The 16,604-nt window shown below is 57.7% G+C and overlaps 2 protein-coding genes across 6 annotated transcripts; one reads left to right on the top strand and one right to left on the bottom strand.

Annotated features, from left to right (window-relative positions):
• Positions 1–304: 304 nt before the first annotated feature.
• On the bottom strand, positions 305–12,035 carry Tacc3 (transforming acidic coiled-coil containing protein 3). 5 transcript variants are annotated; one of them, XM_013073136.3, is made up of 16 exons: positions 11,867–12,035; positions 9,262–9,424; positions 9,028–9,170; positions 7,011–7,847; positions 6,705–6,786; positions 6,446–6,578; positions 4,183–4,235; positions 3,847–3,950; positions 2,954–3,041; positions 2,639–2,749; positions 1,883–1,959; positions 1,756–1,799; positions 1,390–1,550; positions 973–1,079; positions 765–885; positions 305–675 (listed from the first exon to the last, which is right to left on the bottom strand). In XM_013073136.3, the coding sequence occupies exons 2-16, from the start codon at positions 9,421–9,423 to the stop codon at positions 610–612; spliced, it is 2,289 nt and encodes a 762-aa protein (XP_012928590.2). In that variant the 5' UTR covers position 9,424; positions 11,867–12,035; the 3' UTR covers positions 305–609. The 5 variants fall into 5 exon arrangements, with proteins under 5 accessions (XP_012928590.2, XP_004847485.2, XP_004847486.2 ...); XM_004847428.3 differs by lacking the exon at positions 11,867–12,035 and adding an exon at positions 11,085–11,249; XM_004847429.3 differs by lacking the exon at positions 11,867–12,035 and adding an exon at positions 11,085–11,242 and having other exon boundaries at positions 9,067–9,170.
• Positions 11,889–16,205, top strand: Tmem129 (transmembrane protein 129, E3 ubiquitin ligase). The gene is made up of 4 exons (XM_004847427.4): positions 11,889–12,093; positions 13,726–14,200; positions 14,500–14,659; positions 14,740–16,205. Exons 1-4 carry the CDS (start codon positions 11,889–11,891, stop codon positions 14,986–14,988), a joined length of 1,089 nt encoding a protein of 362 aa, XP_004847484.1. The 3' UTR covers positions 14,989–16,205.
• Positions 16,206–16,604: the final 399 nt, after the last annotated feature.

Below are 16,604 nucleotides of genomic sequence, written 5' to 3'. Positions count from 1 at the left end.
CGCCCCTTGCCACCCGCAGGGCAGTGGCCTTGCCCAACTGGCAGTCACCAGCCACATCTGCAGCATCTTTGTGCACGCCAGGCCGCTAGCCCACACCAAACTGGCTGCGCCCTGGCATCAGGCTGGTCGCCCTTTGTGAACAGCTGGGTCTGTGTGGCTGCTGACCTAGGGTCCCATACCCCAGGCAAATGGCAGGACTCGGGCCCCTCGGGCAGGGGGGCCCATCAGCTCAGGGTGATGGGTTGGGTCCTCAGCCCACAGCTGGGACACCCTCATCATAAGCAAGACCAGGATGGCTGTGCAGTCTGAGTTTAAGGGAAACTTTATTTAGTCCTCTTTTAAAGACAATCTAGGTTTTTTAATTTTTATTTTTAAATTTTGAGATAGGATCTTGCTGTGTGGCCCAGGCTGGACTTGAACTCATAATGATCCTCCCGTCTCAGCCTCCCAAGTGCTGGGGTCACTGTGCACTGTCACACTGGCCTAAGACAATCTAGTTTAAAAACAGATGAAGAGAAGAACACAAAAACTAAGAAAATTAGACAGACAGACAGACAGGTAGGCAGGCAGGCAGATAAGCAGCAGGGGCCACTGTGGCCACGGCTCTGGTCAGATCTTCTCCATCTTGGAGATGAGGTCGTCACAAATCCGGGTCAGCTCCTCATTCTCCTTGGTCTGAGGAGAAAAGGGAGGGCTGGGTTTCTGCAGGACGCTCGGAGGGAGCCCAGGGCAGGGAGAGAGAAGCGGCAGGGCCCTGAGCCCACCTTCTGCTCCACGGCCTTCTCCAGCGACTGGACCTGCATCTGTGCCTTCCTTAGGTTTGCCTGGAAGGCCAGTGCCTCTGCCTGCGCCTTGCTCCGGACCTGGGCGATCTCCTCGTTCGCCCTGCAGGGTGGAGGGAGGAGGGCAGAGGGCAGAGGCTGAGCAGAGCCCGGGCAGGGGCCACCTCCCTCAGCCACCAGTGGTGCTTACAGCCTGAGCTTCTCCTCCGCGTGAGCCTTCAGCGCCTGGTACCGCTGGCCCTCCTTCTCTACCCTGGCGATGTAGTCTTCCACGCACTTCTTCAGCGACTCCTCGTTCTGTGGGATGGCAGACAGGACCCGTGAACAGCGGTTCCCCCAGAGACCACAAGGCTTTGGGGCACAAGCAGCGACATAGGGCTTGGCACACTCCGGCCTGGTCCACCGTCCCCAGGGACTGGGACCGCTGCCTGTGGCCTGGCCCCAGGCTCCTGGCTGCACAGCCCCCTCATGCCTGGGCGGCCTCACTTGCTGCAGAGGGGCTTGTGGCCGGGAGGGCTGGGCCCAGCAGACGGCCAGTGCCCTGACCTCTCCTGCAGGGCGAGTCCTGACCTGAGAAGGGAGGTGTGGGGAGAAGGGTGCGACGCACCTTCTGGTAGCCTTCAATCGCCTCCTTCTGCTTCTCAAAGCGCTTGAAGAGGTCAGAGAAGGACTTCTCCATGGAGTTCAGGTCTGCGGTGAGCTGGTCTCTCTCCCTGAGGACCCTCTGGATCTCAGTGCTGGCGAGCTCCTTCTGCTTCTGAGCATCCTCTTGAGAAGAGCAAGCGCTAGGGTCAGGGCAGCTGCCAAACTCGAGGGGTGGGGAGGCACTGGGCAGGCAGGTGTGGACCCGTCAGGTGACCCGTGAGTGACACAGGCCCAGCACGTGGCAGCCCCACAGGGACACACACACCCCCTCGTCCCACTGTGGGGGGCAGTCTGCTGCAGGCAAGATGGTGCGGGGGCCAGCACTCACCCATTGCCTGGTACACAATGCCCTCAAAGCCGTCCATGATCCTCCTGTGGAGGGAGGGCAGGGTGACTGCCGGGCAGACCCGATGAGCGCCCGGGACTTTGGGCAGGCAGGCCTGGCACGAGCTTACCCCATCTCCAGGGTCTTTCCTTGTAGCTCCTCACACCGGCGCCTCAGCTCCTTGTTCTCCTCCTGGGCTGCACTCACCTGCAGGGCCCCACACCCGTCAGCTCCAGGGGTGCCCTGTACTTGGTCCCCAGTCCAGGGCTTCAGAGCCATCCTCGAGTCTCAGGGGCCCTGGTCAGGGTGAGGCTGCCTGCTGTGTCCTAAGCCTGTGGGTGCAGGCTCCCCCAGAGGTCACACCCACGAGGAGGGGACCGGGGCCCGAGGCAGCCCTGTGATCAGCTCTCCCTGCATAGGTACACCAGGGGAGTGAGCGAGCGGGGCCAGCCTGCCACAGCTTCTCTTCAGTGACTCAGAGCCCAAGTTAGAACAGGCTGGGCCTCCACGTGTCCCGGAGGATGGAGGATGGCCATGGCCACGGGACCAAGCGCCAGGGCTGCGGCCCAGGAAGGGTGAGGTGAGAATTCTAAGCTGTCTGGGCTGTGCTCTCTCCCAGGGCCCGGTCCCCTCTTCTAGGGCAGGGTGATAGTTTTGTTTGGTGCAGGGGTGCCGCTAAGCCGCTGGGGGAGTTGGGATCCTCAGTTCCTCGAGACAGGGCCAGGCTAGGGGCAGAGGGGAGAAGGTGAATGTGTGTGGCTCTAGCCCAGGTGGCAAAGGCAGGGATGGTTGTCGGGACTGGTGGATGGGATGCAAGTGCCGGACCCTGTGCCGAGTCCTGAGCCCAGCCCCCAGCATTCTCTCTCCAGGGTACCCGTGTCCTTACCGCTGCATCCAGGTCGCTCTGGCTATACTGTAGCACATCCACAATGGGAATGGGCCGGGTGGGTGGGGGCAGGCCACCAGGCTCCAGGACATTCAGGGGTGGGCCTGGTACCTGGGGGTAAGACACTGAACCACTGTCCATGTCGAGTGTAGCAGGGAAGGGACTGGCCACAAGCACCTTGTTGGAAGTGGGTAGCCAGTGGCCTGGGCCCCTCGCCTGACCCGAAGGCCGTAGACACCCACAATTGCAAGGTGCCTCGAAACTACCTACATCTCCTCAGACCACAAGACAACCACTCCAGAGATGAATACTCACGGGGACATCCAGCACACCCAGGAAATCCAGCTCCACAAGCCTGGCTTCTGTTGAGTTCCCTGAGGACGGCTCCTCTGTACCCTGCACCCTGGGACCAGACAGTAGCCGGTCATGCCACACCCTCGCCGCACTGAGCAGAACACTCAGGGCCTTGCACACGCTAGGCAAGTGCTCTGTCACTGAGCTACATCTTTTAGAGGGGACAGGGTCTTACTGTGCTGCCCAGGACGCCTCTGAGTTCACAAAGCCTCTCACCTCAGCCTCCTGAGCAGCTGGGACTACAGGCACCTGACACCATATCCAGTCCTAACCGAGCTTTTTTTTTTTTTTTCAAAGACAGGGTGTCGCTTTGTCGTTCAGGCCAATCTTGAACTCACTGTACAGCCCAGGTTGGCCTTGAATTCATGATCCTCTTGGCTGCCTCCTGAGTGCTGGGATTACAGGCCAGCACTATAGTACACTGCTTGGTCTCTCCCAGAGCAGGCCTTTAGCCCAGGGTTTTCCACAAATGCCAGGGGCTAAATGTGTTCACATTTGAAGACCATGTGGGTTCTGTCACTGCTCTGTTCTGCTCTGGACCGTGGGTGACCAGGCAGTTTGTGAAGAAGCGGCTGTGATCGTGGGCCAATGAGTTTTACTGACAAAGAGGGCAGAGTGTGGCCCGCAGGTCGGTCACTGACTTGTCCTACAGCATCTGCATCTATACTCAGAGCTTTCACCCACTTTGGGAACTGCAGGGTGGGCAGGACAAGCAAGGGAGGGCCCAACTGCAGGCATCTTGTGGCCACACAAGGGCGGTTCCAGGCTCCCTCTCCCACTCAGCTGTCACTGTGACCCAGAGCTACAAGTCTGATCACTGTAGTGGCAGGTACCTGCCTTTCCGACCTACGCACCTGTCTGTCACTGGGACCACGGGCACTGGCCGCAGAGGGCTGTCCTTCAGGAGAGGGTCGAACTTCAGGTACAAGGACTGTTTCCTCCAGGCCGACTCCTTAAACTGGGAGGACCGGGCAGGTCAGCAGCTGCACTACTGTCCCTGTGGGTGGCTGATCCGGGGATGAGGAGCTGATGCCCATAGCTCTGCCAGGAGGCACCCCTGCCCAGCAGCACGGCACACCCCTCTCCTCTTAGGGTGGGCACCCAGGCTGGGAGTCAGCTAGGACTGCAGCTGTAGGAACATCAGGCTGCACATGTGCCACAGGACACCGCTACAAGTGCCTGGTACCTACCGAGGATGTCCCGAACTGCTCTAGATAATCCACCTCAGCACCGGTGCCTAGAACTGAGAGAGATCAAGTTGCGTCACTGTCACCTCTCCGGGACCCAGGCTCAGCCCCACACCAGCAGTTCCCATAGTGCCTGGCAGGGTGGGATTGTAGTTCTCCAGCGATACAGGTGTGGAGTGTTCCCAGCCCTGGGGGAGCCACACTGGGGTCACTGCTGTGCCCTTGGGGAGTGACTCCTCACCTTTTTTTTTTTTTTTTGGTACCAGGGATCGAACTCGGGTCCTTGTGGTTGTGCAGCAGGCGGCAAAACCACTGAGCTAAATCCCCGGCCCAACTCCTCACTCTTTCAGTAGAGGCAAGTTTTTTTTTTGGTACTGGGGATCGAACTCAGGACCTTGTGCTTTCGAGGCAGGTGGCGGAACCACTGAGCTAAATCCCTGGCCCCAGATGAGGCAAGTTTAAAAATGTTTCTTGAGTTGGGTGGAATGGTGCACATCTATAATTTCAGCTATACTGGGAGGCTTAGGCAGGAGGATTACAAGTTTGAGTTCAGTCTGGCTAACTCATTGAGACCCTGTCTCAAAAAAAAAAAAAGTAGCTGGAGATGTAGCTCAGTGCAAAGGCCCAGGATTCAAACCCCAGCATTGAGGGGTGGAGGGCCTCTTACCTAAGGCTGACTGAATCCAAGGACATGGAAACCATCAATAGAAGGCCAACTGTGTTTTCAAATCACATAGCTGGTAAGAGGTTTATTTCTGTACAACTCAGCACTAAAAAGGTAATTGAAAAAATGGGCAAAGGACTTGAGTAGATATTTGTCCAGATACACAAGTGGCCAACAGCACATGAAACAATGCTCAAAAGCTGTTCCTCAGCCATCACGGAAACACAGATCACAGCCAGACACTGCTCCACACTTTCTGGATGGACAGTCATGACACTGGGGGACGGCAAGTGACGAGGACATGGAGGAACTGCAGCCTTCTCCACTGCCGGTAGGGACGTAAAATGGTGCAGGTACTTGGAAAACAGTCTGGCAGTTCCTCAAACTGTTAATCATGGTGACAGATGCAGAGATTCCACTCCGGGGTCTACACCCAGAGGAGCTAAAAAGTCCACACAAAAACTCATGCCCACGTGTTCACAGCAGCACTACTTATGACAGCTAAGCGGGGCCACAAACCAAAGGGACACACTGACGGCTGCTGTGGCACAGCCAGGGCCTGGACCGACGAGCTGGGGGAGGCACAGACACAGGCTGCTCTGTGTGGCGGCTCTAGGGCCCGGCTGGGTGCCGGCCTGCCTCCGCCGGGCTCTCCCACGGGGCAAGGGCCAGGATGCTAGTGCCAGAGACAAACACTTCACCTACTGCCAGTCTCCGTGATCACTGCAGGGTCCTGGTGGTACTGGGGATGGGATCCAGGGCTGCACACAGAGCTACATCCACAGCCTTTTATTTTTAGATTTTTTTTTTGCTACCGGGGATTGAACTCAGCTCCTTGCGCTTGCGAGGCAGGCAGTGGAACCACTGAGCTAAATCCCTGGCCCTTTTCTTTAGATTTTTTTAAGACAGGGTCTTAGTGTCGCCAAGTGAGACAAGGTCTTACTGTTGCTCAAGCTAGGCTCAAATCTGTGATCTTCCTGCTTCAGCTTCCCAGAGTGCTGGGATTACAGGTGTGTGCCACCGTGCCTGGCAGACTGTGGGTTAAAACTGAGGTCCTTTAATTCAGTCACAAGCTCTCATTACATGCACTTTAACAGTATTTCTTTTTTTTTTTTTTTTTTTTGGTACCAGGGATCGAACTCGGGTCCTTGCACCTGCACAGCAGGTAGCGAAACCACTGAGCTAAATCCCCGGCCTTAACAGTATTTCTTTGATCACCAGTGGGTGCCCAATGGCTTACTGAGCATCTGTCTCTCACCTGTGCACTGTCTAGCTCACTTTTCCTACCTGTTTCTTTTCCCTTTCTTTTTTTGTGGTATTGGGCTTCCTACATGTGAGCAAAGTGCTGTTTCTGAATCACTTCCCGAGCCCTTTTGCCTACTTTTCCACGTCTTTCATTTCTATTCCCAAAATCCTTCAACAGTGGAGGTATCCGTCCTGTTCTACCAAGAACCCCAATCCTGAGGACAGATGCTTGTATCTGCATCATTTAAAGTCAGGGCACAGAGCAGCCTGCAAATCAGTCATCTGCAAGCAATGCAGCTGAGCCAAGCAACAGAACACAGGTGCCCATGGGACCCAGTCAGCACTCGGGCTACGCACCCTCGGCAGGGTCTCTGAAGCTCTCTTCCTCCAGGTTCAGGATGGGCTGTGGGCCAGGCTGGGAGGGGGCTGGCAGCACACAATCCAGGTCACACGTGGAAGCTGAGGCATCTGAGGAGCTCAAGGTTCCCTCCTGCGGGGGGAGGTCAGTGTCACTTCTTGCTGTTAAAGACCCCAGTGGGAATCTAGGGAAGGGGAGGGCTGCAGCCCATCCCACCCGGGTCTTCTGGTGTGGGACACACCATGCTCATGTACACACCTGCACCTGGCCCTCTGTGCTCAGGGTATCAGCCGCCATCTGCACCTCAGCCCTGTCATCCTCTGGGACTGCGTACATCTGCCTGGAGAGAGAGGCAGCAGAGGGCTGCATGCCACCCCTCACATCCTGTAGCCTGGCACCAAGCTGCCCCCCTCCCCCTCCAGCTGCATTGGTCCCCCAAGGCAGAGCTTGTGCTAGAAGGAATGGACGACATTGCCCAGGGAGTCAGGGTCCCTAGGGGTCTCCTGAGCCTGCCTGCCCAAAGCCCCTGCTCAGCACACTTGACATGGCCATCTGCCCACTTACTGGCTCTGAGGTGAGTCCTCTGCAGGTGTTGCCAACCTGGCCCCAGGGCTTTCAGGGGGCAGGGCTTCTTTGCTGGCCAATGTAGAGCCACCTCTAAAGGGGTTGCAGTTTGGGTCATCCAGCTTGTCCCAGTTGAGGTGGTAGGAGCCCCGGGAAGCCAGTGCAGGGGTCTCATCTGCCCCTCTGGCCCTATCTCCCTCTTCTGCCTTCTTGGGAGCCTGTGGCTGCCTCTCCTTGGTCCTTTTTCCTTGTCTCCATGCTGGATCTGCCCTTCTGCTGACTGCCCCATCAGAGAAGTCAAATTCTAGCCTTATGGGCTCACACCTGGAATCAATGGCACTTTGGCTGGCAGCTTCCTCTCTATGGGGATCTGGGCTGGCCAGGGCCATGTTCTGGGGGCAAGGCAGGTCTTTCGGGGGTGCGTCTGCACCTGGGCCTCCAGGAACAGCAGCCTGGGCCGGGGCAGAGCTGGAGGGGCTCCCTCCCAGGGTTGCAGGAGGAGTGCCCACTTGGTGTTGGGGTGCTGGAAGATCTTCGAGGACCTCAGCGGTAGGGGGCGTGCTTTCAGCTGAGGATTGAGAACTAACACTATCCTTCAAGGCCTGGCCAGTGCTCCCAGACATTTGTCCTGGAGACATCTTATTTTCAGGACTTCCCAGGCTCTGGGGAGAACGTGGGGCACGTGGGTCAGCAAGGTGCACAGGGCCAGGTTTGCTGCAGCTGTCATCTTCGGAGGCTGAGGTGGTGTCCCCTGGAGAAAGGCCAGCACCGGCCACAGCTGGTTTCTGGAGAATTCCATTGGGCAACATGGTATCCATATCCTTCGGGAGCTGTTGGCTTTTTAATAACAGACTTAGTTAACACTAAGGGACCTATAGGCTTTTTTTTTCTTTTTTTTTTTTTTGGTGCCAGGGATCGAACTCGGGTCCTTGCACTTGGGAAGCAGGCGGCAGAACCACTGAGCTAAATCCCCAGCCCCCCAGAGGCTTTTCAGTAAGATTCTAGTCCATGTGGAGATAGGAGTGACAGAGAGAAAATGAGAACATCCAGTCAGCCCTACCCTGGCCCATGTGGCAAGAGGCATAGGCCTGCATATCCGTGCTAGTGGCACTGGGGACACATGGGCTCTGAGAAACAGAACAGAGAGGCAATAAGCCAGCTGTGCCAGCAAGGTGTTCTCATGGAGCCACAGTCCCCTCCACTCTGGGTCCAGAGCTTCATGGCCAGGATGGCCAGAACTCATGAGGGTCTGGCTTTTCACTGAGAAGAGGAAAGCTGAGGTGAAGAAACCTTTCACCTTTCAACCTTTCAGGGGGCCAGGGATTTAGCTCAGTGGTGCTGTGCCTGCCTTGCAAGCACAAGGTCCTGAGTGGTAGAATGTTTGGCTAGTATGCTTGAGGTCCTAGGTTCCATCCCCAGCACCACTAACAACAACCTCCCCCCCCTCCAAATCACACTAGTGAAATCCTTCCTTGTCCTGGACACAGCTGCATCCCTGGTGGCAGACAGGTTGAGCACTACCTCCTGGGAAAGCCTCAGCATCTGTCCATCATCCCAGCAGGCCACCTGGCCATCTGCAGAGCCCAGCCTACCCCAGACTCCCCTGTGCCTGGTGTGTCCATCCCAGAGGGGCTTCTACTATAGCGGGCAAGTGCTTTGTCCGCTTCCCTTGGGCCACATGTACTCTGACTGAGGGGTTACATGAGTTTCTCTGTCTGCATGTCTCATCTGCTCTCTCCAAGCACCAACTGGAAAGGGAAGCATTGTCAAGTGAGGGGAGACAGGAGTGAAATGCAAGAGAAGGAAACTGCAGATCATCTTTCTGGAGATGAGGTCAGGATGTTTTGTCAGGTTACAGAAACAAAGACCCATTGGCAAAGGGACAGCAAACAAGTGAGATACGAAACTAAAATTTACTAAGGGTCTGATGACTTAACTTCCTACTGACACATGGGCCATACCCCTGCATGCACCCAGAGCAGAGATCAGGAGAAAGAGAAATGGCACCAACACTCACGTCTCTTTCTGTACCCAAGCGTAGTGAGACTTTTCTAACCTAATGCTGTCATCCAGAGCAAGAAGGGTCTCAAGTTTGCTGGTCATGTTGGGACTCAGGATCCTTCGTGTCTGTGGATCCCGCAGAGGTGTCTGAAAAGTCACCTGTAGAGAGTGAGGACACAGCACCTGTTCACAACCATGCTGGGAGCAGCACGGAGGCCCCCAGTGAACACACACCAGAGTTTGCTCTTACCTTGGTGGCTTTGGCAGCGTTCTTGGGTGGTACATTTTCCTTCTGTGACAGACCAAGAACAGATGTTGTTCCGGTATGGGGTGGTGGTGAAAACAGGAAGTCACAGTTTTCTGTACTTTTCTCATGGGTGACATTTTCATCATTTAAGACCTGCAGACTCATTCTAGAAAAGCAGAACACACTTATGTCAGTGTGAGGGCAATGACACTGCGTTGTCTCGACAAACACAACCCATAGATGGGAGTCACCACAGTGACACAGGAAGATGTTCCTTTCCTGAACAGATGTTCCCTGCAGGCAGGGCTGGAAAGCCTGGGGTGAACCCCGTCCTGCTTCAGAAGGCAGCACTGGCACCTCCTGGGCCAAGAGCTAAGCCGGGTCAGGCTAAGGAAAGAGAACCAGTGTTGAAAAGGACTCCTAGTGCCTGGGCCCCAGGCATCTGCGGGGGCCTCTTGACTGGCAAGGGCTGTGCCCGGTGCCAGGGACAGTTTCACCCCAACGAGTGTCATTCATAAAGCAGGCTCCTGGCCAAAAAAAAAAGGACTCCTACTGAAGCATCCTGTTGGGGGGCAGAAGGTGGGAGAGAGGAAACCCTGGCCTAGAAGAGAAACAAAGAGCCAGAAGGAACCTGAGCTCCACAGGGTCCTCTGCAAGTCCAGCACAAGGGGAAGCTGAGGACGACGCCACAGAACAGGACAGCAGGACTCAGTCCATCTGCACCCACCATGCTGGATGGCAGAGATGGATGTCAGCAGTGAGGGGCTGTGACTGATTTGATTTGAGAAGCCCATTGTGGAGACGAGTGGATAGACACGGAAAGAAAGGAGGAAAAGGAATGAAAGCAGTATCCTGCAGCCAGGGGAGGCGGCTTTGGACCTGGGTTGAACACAGTACCTATGCCAAGTGGGAAAATAGGAGTCACTGGCAGTGGTAGGTTTTCAGCTCTTAGAAGCCCGGTTACAGGCAGTGGTGGGGAGAGGGGACTGCGTGGCTGTGGGAGGCACAAGCCTTGGTCTCCAGAATAAATGGATTAGAGGAAGCCTTTGTGGCAGGAAGATGGGACAACAGTGAGCCCAACTCTTGAGATGGGGCCTTTGCTGAAGATGAGAGCCCCTGGAGCTGGCTGAGCAGGGGAGCAAAAAGCTAGGTTTGCGTTTCGATGCCCTCTGCAGGCAGAAGTTGTGTTGGGTAGGGATCCTGCCTAAGATGCCTGGGAGGACCGGTGGATTGGCAGATGTTTAAGATCAAGCTCTTAGGACTTCGAGTCAGCCCACAGGTGCGACTTGAAGCAAGAGGTCGCCTGGTGGCTAGCGCTGACAAGAAGAGGCCGTGGCCTGGGCCCTGAGGAACCCTGAGGCATTTTCTTGCTGGAGGCAGGTGCTGGAAAAGAGAGGAACTGGCATTGCCCGCTGGGAAGCAGAAGAAAGCGTTTCCAAGAGAAGTTACTAGGTCGAGGCTGGGGCCAGGCCTGTCAGGAAGAGGAATGAGGCTGACAAAGGACCAGGAAGCAAGAAAGCGCCCCTGGGACAGAGGCAAAAAGCCGAGTAGGGAGACGCAGGAGGAAATGGAGTAACGCTGAGATGGGGCAGACGGGTCCCGGGCTCTGAGAGCAGGGCGCGGCCAGGACGGGTCTGGAGGCTCAGGGAGGGCAGGGCAGGGCCGGGCCGGGCCGCATCCAGCCCCCACCCCCACCCGGAGGGGGCCCCGACGCCGCGGCGCGGCTAGGGCGGGCTCCCCAGGGCCTTCCCGGGATGCAGCTTGGCGGCCTCGCTGCCCGGGCCTCTGCTCCCGCGCTCTGTGGGCTTCCGGCGGCCGCCGCCTACCTGCTCGTCGCTGGCGGGCTGTGGGCCTGCGCCGCCGCCCGCCGTGAGGGAAGAAGAGCGCTGCACAGGGAAACCAAGCCGAAGGAAGCCGAGCCTCCTTCCCAGCCTGCGACGCCTCCCGCCGCGCCCGAGGATTCAAATACAGACGGTTGGCGCCGCGCGACCAATCAGCCCGTGGCCGGGGGCAGCAGGGTCGGCGACCAATAGAAGGCCGCGCCCTACAGATCCCGCCTCCTTACGCGCCAACAATTCCGCTTCCCGGCCGAGGGCACGCTAGGAGTGGTGAGCTCTTAGGGCTGTTTACGGTTGCTCTCGGGTGGTTAGTGGTTGCGGAGCCCGCCCGCCATCGCTACAGGAATTTCGGGCTGTGCCGCGAAAGCGAGTGTGCTGTGAATTGTAGCCAGGGCCAGAGACCCGCTTAATAGATCCTAAGCTTTCTTAGCTATGAAATGAAACCCGTTTTAGTGCACCCTACAGGGTTGCTCGTGACAAGAAACTTGCACCTTAGTGGGGAATATCCCGGCAGCCCAAAGTGGGGCGGGCGGGGGGGGGAGGGCTGAGAATTCTCCCAGAGTGCTTCGCGGGCTACCCGAGTGGAGACTCGGTCTCCCAGAGTCCGCCGGCGGCCATTTCCCAGAGTGCTCCGCGGGCGGCCGGGCCCGGGCGACTCTATCTCCCGGGGTGCCCCGCGGGTGGCCTGGCGACACCGGTACCACAGGCAACGGCGACGGCAATGACCACAACCTGCCGACCTCCCGGAACAGGACGTGTAGGCTTCTTACCTGCTCTGGGGGCGGCGGCACGATGGACAGCCCGGAGGTGACTTTTACGCTGGCCTACCTGGTGTTCGCCGTATGCTTCGTGTTTACGCCCAACGAGTTCCACTCGGCCGGGCTCACGGTGCAGAACCTGCTGTCAGGCTGGCTGGGCAGCGAGGACGCCGCCTTCGTGCCCTACCACCTGCGTCGCACGGCCGCCACACTGCTGTGCCATTCGCTGCTGCCGCTCGGTGAGCCTCCGGTGTGGGCCTGGGGTTGGCGTCGAGCCAGGCGCAGTCCGAGACCCCAGGGTTTCTGAGGCGCCGTGCAGGCTGCTGGCCCGGGGGTGCAGGAGGGGGCTGCGGCCATCTCCCCTGCTGGGCCGGGGCCGGAAGTCATCAGTGCGGGTGGGAAAGGCGGCCGGGGCACCCGAGGGAGCGTGACCCTAGTGCAAGCCCAGGCTGAGCGGGCAGAGGCGCGGGGTCTTTGCTCTTCCGGGCTTGCAAGGGAAAGAAACGCTCCGGCCCAGCGGCTCAAGTCCGGAGCCGTCCCGACACTGGGGTGCACTGTGGCTGCAGTCTGTGTGTGTGTGTGTGGGGGGGCGGAATGAGAGAGCAGCGTTGCCTTGGGTGCTAGGGGCGGGGACAGCAGGGGAGATGGGCAGTTTAAGTTTGGGGGTGACAGGTGCGCAGGCCTCAGTGCCAGGTCAGGACTCTCGGAGGCTGTCCAGGGTAGTGCTGGGTGGTATCCCAGGCGCTTGGGGGGGCTCAGGGAGGTAGGTCTCTGAGCTGGCTGGGGGGTGGACTGAGGGCAGTGTTGGGAAATGGCAGTAGCCAGAGGTGGGGAGCCTCTGGAAGACAGGCAGAGAAGGTTGTGATTGGGAAGACAGATGCGAGGTGGCTCACCACATCCATAGCTCTGTGAACACGGGAAGTGTTGCTTTTTATTTTTGAGAATGCAGCAGCCAAAACACTGCAGAGCTGGAGGCAGAGATGGGATGGAGGCACCCTTGCCATGGGCTCCTCATGGGGACCCAGACTTGGGGGCCACAGCCGTTCCTGGATGCCAGAGCCGGTAGCAGAGCCAGTCATAGGCCCCAGTATCACCCCAGGTTCTGTTTTTTTAATGCCATTACATGTGGCCTTTTTTTTTTTTGGTACCGGTGATCCAACTCGGGTCCTCGTGCTTGCTCAGCAGGCAGCGAAACCACTGAGCTAAATCCCTGGCCCAGCTTCTGTTTTTAACTTGTGAAAACTTTCAAGTGTTAACAGACGTATTAGTTACTTATTGCTGTGTGAAAAGTTATCCTAATATGTAGTGATTTGGCCAGAAACAAGCATTTACTATCATAATTTGCAAGCTGCGCCCTGACCATGCAGTCCCTCACTATCTATGAGTCATTTTTTCTTTTTTTGGTACTGGGGATTGAACTAGGGACCTTGCGCTTGTGAGGCAGGCGCTGGAACCACTGAGCTAAGCCCCCGGCCGGCCTCTATGAGTCATTTTGACTTTCAGGTTGTCCTTTATCTGGTCTGCAGGGGGCAGCTCTGTGTAAGGTGACATCAGGTAATTATAGGTGCTTTTAGTTTACATTTCTAGGTTGTTTTTTGTTTATTGTTTTTTTTTTTTTTCCAGTGTTTATGCATTGTACAACATTAAGTTGAAAATGTTTTCTCCTAACACACGGTATCTGGCTGAGCCAGGCCTGGTGTAAAGGTACAGGCGTGGTGAAGCTCCATGCCCTGGGATGTGTCCAGGCTCAGGGCAAGTGACAACAAGACAGGAAGTGGTCCTTTCCTTCTCCCAGCCCAGAGATGACCACTACAGAGGGAGCATGGCCCCTAGCAGCCCTGACCCTCCCTGAGGTGCCCTCTTTTTTGCAGGCTACTATGTGGGCATGTGCTTTGCAGCCTCAGAAAAGCATCTCTACTCTCCCAGCCAGGCCTCAGAAGCCTGGCAGCTCTTCCTCCTGCTGGCTGTGACACTCCCCTCTGCTGCCTGCACTCTGATCTACTACTGGTCCCAGGACCAGTGGGCCTACCACCCACTGGCCCGCACCCTGGCCATGTACACCCTCCCGCAGTCAGGCTGGCAGGCTGTTGCCTCCTCTATCAACACTGAGTTCCGGCGTATTGACAAGTTTGCTACTGGGGCACCAGGTGCCCGCGTAATCGTGACAGACACGTGGGTGATGAAGGTGACCACATACCGTGTGCATGTGGCCCAGCAACAGGATGTGCACCTGACTGTGACAGAGTCTCGGCAGCATGAGCTCTCACCAGACTCAAACCTGCCCGTGCAGCTCCTCACCATCCATGTGGCCAGTGTCAGCCCTGCTGTGCAGCCCTTTGACATCCGGTAAGCACTCCGTGGCCTTCATGCCCCTCTGGGGCCTGTGTGACACCTTCCCTTGGGGCCACTGCTGCCTCAGCTTGCACACATGCCATCCCTTCTGCTCTCCCTGAGCTGCCCCTGCAGCTTCCTAGGATGTGGGCTAGGATGGCTTGGGGTTGTGGCTAGGTGACAGCTTGTCTCCCAGCTCTTCCTGTCCCTCAGGGTGGGGTGGCTGTGGGGTCTGTGGGCATCTTTGCTGGCCACTGCTCTGGGCACTTCTCCAGGGCCCCGGGTCGAGGGCCCACAGGCTGCACCTCCCACAGGCTGAACTCCACAGAGTATGGCGAGCTGTGTGAGAAGCTCCAGGCCCCCATCCGAAGCGCTGCCAACGTGGTCATCCACCAGAGCCTGGGCGACTTGTTCCTGGAGACATTTGCCTCCCTGGTGGAGGTCAACCCGGCCTATTCGGTGCCCAGCAGCCAGGTGGGCCCAGAGCTGAGGGGTGGGGTGGGCTCCCCTGGGCCTATCTTGCTGGGCTCTTGTGACTCGTGTGCTCCCTCCAGGAGCTGGAGCCCTGCATTGGCTGCATGCAGACTTGTGCCAGTGTGAAGCTGGTGAAGACCTGCCAGGAGCCAGCTGCAGGGGAGTGCCAGCAGTGCTACTGCCGCCCCATGTGGTGTCTCACCTGCATGGGCAAATGGTTCGCCAGCCGCCAGGATCCCCAGCGCCCTGACACCTGGCTGGCCAGCCGTGTGCCCTGCCCCACCTGCCGTGCGCGCTTCTGCATCCTGGATGTGTGCACTGTGCGCTGACTGTCGCTGTGGCTGTTGGTGGGGCCTCTGGGGTCTGAGTCTGGCTCTGTCCCCAGCCAGCTGCCTTCAGGAGCAGCCAGTGCCCTGGGCCCCTGCCAAAGGCTTGATGGCAAGCACATCACCTGTAGCTACTCTGCCTCCAGCCTGCGGTAGGTCAAGGACTTCTGTTTAGGAAAAATTCTCACAGAGACACCCTGTTCCCAGGGCATTCAGCACCTTCTCTTGTGCCCACTTGTCTCTAGTGGGGCAGGTGCTCCACATTGAGCTCTCCAGGGCCCAAGACCTGCGGTCTGACCCCACAGCCTTCACCTGATCACTCTGCCTTAATTTTATGGAGCATACCTGCTCTCAGTTATAAGCCAGATCCACATCTGACCCAGGCCTGCTCTTCAGCTGCTGTCTTGGCGCTGGCCACTTACTGTGGGACCCCTCCCAAGCCACAGAGGCTGCTAGGAGGACCTGGGCTGGAGCCTGGCAGTAGAGGGGAGAATGGGGTGCCACTTGTGTGCTGGCCCAGCCCGGGGCTTCCTGGTGGCTGCAGGGAATTGAGGGGCCACTCCTTGATCAGGAAGCAGGTGTGGCAGCCTGGGGACGGCCAGGTGGTTTCCCAACCTTCCTGAGGCCCCGCCCAGTGCCTGGAGGTCTTCACTGTGCTCTTGGTGCCTTTTCCTGCTCCCACAAGCCAAAGAAGGCCCAGGTCTCAGACACCTGGTTTCGGGCACGGGTGGTGTGAAGGTGAGGGTGTTGCTGGGCTATGGCCTGGGGTGCCACAGCAACACCCAGAACCACGTCCACTGGGACAGCACAGAGCCAGGCCCCAGCCCTAGGTCTGCCTAGCTCAGGAGAGGATGTACCCAGTGATCATGCCTCTTGAAGGGCATGCTGGCAGCTCCACCTGGTGCAGGTGGGAGGCCCCAGGCACAGCTCTGACAGGTGGGGCTGCTGGAGGGGCCTCACTATGGCCCTGACCCCTGAAGCCTGGCTCTTTTCTGCCTGACTCCCTACTGCACCTGGCCCTAGGCAAGCTGATTAGAGCAAGGGCAGCTCTGCAGGGTGGGGATGCCTGGCGCACTGCTTCAGGAGCTCCCCAGCCAGCAGTGTTGGGGGCTGCCTAGGAGGAGCCAGTGGATTGGGGTTAGTTTTCCCATAAGTTAAATTAGTTTTGTAAATAAAAGTGTACCTAAACAATACAGTATTTAATAAAAGATTACTCCTTACCGTTGTATGTTTTGCTTCACCTGACACTAAAACCAAAGCCTTTGGAACATTTGAGGCAACGGCTGGGGGGAATGAGATAGCTTAGAAACTGGTGCGAGTGCCAAAGCCCAGCCCTCAAGCCCTGGGCGCAGGCTCTTCGTGGGCCCCACTGTTGCTCTGGCTGGGTCATCCTGAGCTGCATCCTCTAGGCGTGGGCCCCACTGTTGCTCTGGCTGGGTCATCCTGAGCTGCATCTAGGCGTGGGCCCAGCAGGACGCCAGAACCCGCAATGCCCCGTGCAGGAGTCGGTTCAGGCCCTGGAGCCACGGCAGAGGACAAGACCAGTGGTATCTGGGGTCCACGCCTGGGATTCAACCACAGCTTCACGCAGAGTGTGAACCGAGTCCCTAGAGCGAGTA

This window comes from Heterocephalus glaber, unplaced genomic scaffold (assembly GCF_053883595.1).
Source record: "Heterocephalus glaber isolate CG9 unplaced genomic scaffold, H.glaber_assembly_v1.0 deba00001509, whole genome shotgun sequence".
Taxonomy (NCBI): domain Eukaryota; kingdom Metazoa; phylum Chordata; class Mammalia; order Rodentia; family Bathyergidae; genus Heterocephalus; species Heterocephalus glaber.
This window is presented reverse-complemented; position numbering and strand designations above follow the sequence as displayed.